General features: G+C 41.7%; 2 protein-coding genes across 2 annotated transcripts in view; one reads left to right on the forward strand and one right to left on the reverse strand.

Annotated features, from left to right (window-relative positions):
• taf1c (TATA-box binding protein associated factor, RNA polymerase I subunit C) overlaps window positions 1–3,432 on the reverse strand; it is a gene marked incomplete in the record, with an annotated part of 15,562 nt that extends 12,130 nt beyond the window's left edge. The window contains 3 exon segments of the mRNA XM_024268473.2: window positions 94–143; window positions 1,027–1,138; window positions 3,001–3,432. Of these exon segments, the coding sequence (XP_024124241.1) occupies window positions 94–143; window positions 1,027–1,138; window positions 3,001–3,117 (279 nt within the window).
• A 491-nt stretch (window positions 3,433–3,923) lies between these two features.
• Window positions 3,924–4,976, forward strand: part of LOC112144163 (WD repeat-containing protein 7) — a gene marked incomplete in the record, with an annotated part of 98,246 nt that continues 97,193 nt past the window's right edge. The window contains 1 exon segment of the mRNA XM_024268505.2: window positions 3,924–4,184.

Below are 4,976 nucleotides of genomic sequence, written 5' to 3' on the forward strand. Positions count from 1 at the left end.
CACTGAGGGGAATTAACATGTCAGTCTAACTTAATTCATTGTGTTTCATTGATGTTCTGAGAAATGGAACCATCTGAAGCTTTTATTCCTTACGTGCTCGGTGAAGTCTGTTGGACCTGGAGGCGTTTCAGGTGGAAGAAAAGCTGAAACAAAAGTTGAAAGGAAAAGAACATATAAAAACGGTCTTATACTCAAGAAAAGATAAATGCTAAGACTGGAGCTCCTGTGTTTCTGTTCTTTGATTCTCTGTAACTTTTCAACTGTTAACATGACAATTCCAGTAGATTGTGAAAGAGAAAAGCAGCTCATCGGCGTAATCCTAATGAAAAGATCACTGGTACACTTAGGAAATAGATCAAAGATGATCAGAGTGGGACTTTTCTATGATTTGCCCAAACTCCCCAGAAAACTATTAGATAAAGCTGCTCTGTAACAGCGAGTTTCCAATGATCAGTCTTCCATATTTAGTGCTGCCACAAATGATTGTTTTAATATCGACTAATCACCAATCATTTTTCTGATAAGTCGACTATTTGGGTCATTTGCAGAGTGGATGTAAACACATCTTGTCCATCATTAGCTTTAAACTAACTAAAAAAAAAAGACAATTAAGATGATAGTTTATTAATCTTCACAAATCCTGCAGCCTCTGTCCTTCATTAGTTTCTTGTATTAAAACAAGATTAAATCAAATGAGGTCAGAATCTAAAACAAGGAACTATTTTTCAGTAAAGATAAAGTTTTGGTCTTACTGACTCAAATATAAAAAAGTATTTTTTTTTGCTGAACGCTCACAACTTTGTTCAACTTTACTACACTCTGACTCCATATAATATAAAGTAACGACTAATCAACTATTAACTTAGTCGCTGACTATTTTAATATTAGCCCTAAAGAACAGAAATGTTTTTCAGATGGTAGAACACACTGGAATGCTGCCTGTCCCAGCAGAGCTTCAATCTCCACATGTTAACTCCTCATTAGAAAGCAGAGAAGGAGCCGCTCCTTCAGGAGAAAGCAGCTCACCTCTTCTGGGAGACAGGAGCGGGATGGGCACAGGCTCGCCGTGGAGCCACGTCTCCCCGCTGACCTGGTGTCTGGAGGTAAAGGTCCAGCTGGAGCCAGGACCCGCCCCTTCCTGAAAACACGCCGAACAGCAGAGAACAGCAAAGCTCAGACTGTGTCTTCACAGCAGAAGGTTTCCTGTCCAATGTGGAGAGAATCAAACAGCAGAGCTGCGAGGATGCACTCTCAGTGAAGGTGCTCTGCTGAACTGATCTAGTTGTGTCAGGATGTGATTAAAAAAACATTCAGGAGAAAATACACATTGATTTACTGATGATAAGGTGTTTAAAGCAGTTTCTTGTAGTTTTTATTCACAAGTTTTTCTGACAGTTTACATAAAATCAATAATTGTATTAATGAAGGCTCAATCTTCCCTCAGTTGTGCAAAAACTAAAACAGCTTCAGAATGAAAGTTTGACAAATCCATGTCTGTTTCCATCAAATCCTGAATGGAAACACTGTGAGGATTTGATGAATCAAAGTGGGTTCAGCAGTTCTGCAGTGGTTCTATTCTCATCCTCAAAGAGGACAGAGTTTCTCCCTGGTGGTCACATGTTCTAAACCAGAGCTCTGATACCTGAGAGCCACATGTACCACCCTGCTTTAGCTCTCGCCAAGAATATAACAATACTAAGAAGGGTTATTATTAAACATACTTATCAACATTAGTTTGGTATTTATGTATTTGTTCGTACATAGAGCTAACTGTTTAATAAATTAGAATGATGACTATTTGGAGACCTGGTTGACCAGCACTATAAATCACAAAATGGCATTTTTTTTGCTTGGGGTGTGTGTGTGTGTGTGTGGGTGGGGTCTGTATTTTTAAACAGTCAACATGTATTCACTATGGAGACAGTCTTTGTTAAATGGGACTTTGAACTTGCAGTACTTTTACTATCCACTAGATGGCGGAGCGGCATAAGCAATAGACCTTGTAATTAAAAGCTCCTGGGATCGAATCCCACTTGGAGCCCATAACGCTTTTTTTTTAACCCAAAACTATTCAATCCAGGTAAACAAAACATTTTTGAGATGGACCAGCACTAGAAATGACAAAATGGCAATTTTTTGCTTGGGGGGGGGGGTTCCAATCTTGAAACCGTCAACAACAACATTCCCTTAAGGTTTAAGTTGATTTATTACGGAATAATATTCCTGCCTGTTTTATTCATAGTTGTGTTGAAAATTATGTTTTTAAAGTTTTAAAAATGTAGTTCTAGAGTGTTCAATAAATGTTTATCCTGTTCGATCCGCGACCTAAGGTGTGTTTTGGATTTTGGCCCCCTGTGTGATTGAGTTTGACACCCCTGGCCTGTACTACTAGATGATAGTGTATACATTTGAACACTTTTTGTTGGATCTTAAACCAATTACTATCTGTTTCTATCCAATGTAGACACAAGGGAAAGGTCATTTATGACTAGAGGTCGTCATTGAGCCCATTTGCAACATTTGTCAAAAGTGTATATATATGAAATATATTATATATATATATATATATATATATATATAAATATATATAAATAATGTTATATTTCAATTTAACATATTTTCTCTCTGAATTTCGGTTTTTACAATGACAAAGTTCTATAATATATGCCATAAAAGTGACAGCACGATAAATCCCAGAAGGTGTTTCTAGTATTTGTTAAAGGTAAGTGAGGCTGTGCGGCTGCTACTGGGTTTTGGTTACAGACTAGGGAAAGATCAACCCAAAGTCCTGACACGTTTCCCTGGAATCGAACACCTGTGGTCCAGGAATATGAATGATAGATGAAGAGGACGGAGCTCTGAGAGGAGGCTGTAACAGCTCCACGCGGGAAACGTTAATCGTGTTCTAGAGATGACAGAACACGCAGATCACACAGCGGTCTGACCTGTGGCATTGCAGTAGCCGCCGGTCACGTGTGCATCAGCCGGTAAATGACCCACCTGAGGAATGACGAGCTCATAACTGCCCCATCCGCCCGCGCCGTGTTTCTGCCTTAAATCCGGAGGTCCGTGGTTGTAAAACGAGGGGAAAAGTTGCGCAGGGAACTGATGATCCATTGGATCCCCTTCGATCCGCTAAACAAACTTGAAGGCGTTCAGACTCGAGCCACAGCAGCTGATTCCCGGTGACTGAACATGTCCGCACATGTCAGACGGCTCAGCTACCGCTAGCTCTGCAGCGCGCGGCCGTTCCCAGACAGCAGCCTTTCATCTACGCGACAGCCGCGTGACAGCAGTCCACTCCGTCCCGCGAGCGCGTGTCCACAACGAAGAGAACACGAGGCGAACGAGGGTAGAGCCGAATCTGCAGGAGTCTGGCTCAACACGTGTTCACGCGCCGCCTGTTACCGGAAGTTCTACTCAATAACAGAACAAGAACTTCCGCTACATTAGAAAAAAAAAAGAGTTTGTAGTTTTGCTCTCCCGCATAAATAACAATAATCAGTATATATGTTTTCATAATAAGAGATCACAACAAAGTCAACAAAGAAATATTTCAAAATAAAATCTGAAATAAACACATCCACAGTAACCAAAAAGACAACAATCACTAAGTAAATAAATAAACACATAAACTCAAATGGCAAGAGCTGTCAAAACACATTGACAGATGCTAAATAATCCATTTGTAACTTTCGATTTTTTTTTCTTAAAGCGTTTGCTTTGATATTTACGATATTTATGTTCTTGCTGTGTCTTGTTCAGGACCACCGGGAACGCTTCTCAGAGAGTCGGTTTTATGCAAACCAATATAACATTATTTTTTAACTGTGGGACGAAACGGGATAAAACCCACAGGGATAGAATCCAAACCGTCTGTCCACTTACAACAGTCCTACTTCAACATAAAACAGTATTTTTTCTTTATCGGTAAAAATTCGTGAATTATAATAAAAACAGTCAACCGCAATTTAAAAGCACCATGTACACGTGCATATTTTCGTGTTTGGGTTCATTTTCCCGGGACCGGAAGTAGCTGTCACCCGTCCACCGATCAGCTGACTGGACAGATCGATCCGTCTGAGGATCTAGCAGCGGGAAGGCTCCGGGGGAAGGCGTGTTCCTGCCGTGATCGTGAGGACTCTGAGCCTGAAGGAGACGACCCCGCTGGACTGCGGTCTCCGGTGAGTCTGGACCGGCCTGAACGCTGCTCTCGGAGTGTTTTGGTTCTGATGCTAGCCCGGAAGTTAGCGTACTGCATTCAGGTTAGCGTTAGCATGTCGCTCGGCTAGACCTTCTTCGTGTGTCAGTCTGAATTTCAGCTGCAGGATCGTGTTGGTTTGGATGCAGACAGTCTTCCTCTCGACATGAAGTCAGTGTCTGCCCTGAACTAAACATTTCCTCCCATAAACCGAGAAGACTTTAGATTATAAGGAATCTCCAAGGTGACGCGGTCAGTTTAGTGTTTTTCTCTGGTGGGGTCGTGACAAACCATGCATGTACCGAGACACAGCGTGATATCCACGCGGGAATCGGTCAGCGGGCTTAAACAAAGCCAGTGTGGTTACCGACAGCTGTGCTGAAATGATTAAGATGCCATCTGCAGTCCGACGTCTCGGTTCCCTCTAATGTCAGTGGTGAAATACTGAGAATCTTCAAACTAAAGACGAATTCAGGCAGAGGTCTGCTGTGTTTATTTGTGAATGTGCTGAATATGCAAACTTCATATTAACCATGTCAGCCTGATTGGATTTCTGTTATCACGCTGCTGTCCAGGAACCGGTCACGTCATTGAATGCATCTGCATATTTTGAAGTGAGGATGTGAGAAGCAGAACCAGTGTTTTGTTTTCTGCATGTTAGCAAAGACAAACAGAAAAACAGATGATCTTCAGTCTGTGGAGCATCTCAGTGTGTGTGTTGTGGTCGTCTGAGTTCAGGGTTTAAGGTCACTCAGCCCATTGGACATCTGGAAGC

This window comes from Oryzias melastigma, linkage group LG12 (assembly GCF_002922805.2).
Source record: "Oryzias melastigma strain HK-1 linkage group LG12, ASM292280v2, whole genome shotgun sequence".
In the NCBI taxonomy this organism is placed as follows: domain Eukaryota; kingdom Metazoa; phylum Chordata; class Actinopteri; order Beloniformes; family Adrianichthyidae; genus Oryzias; species Oryzias melastigma.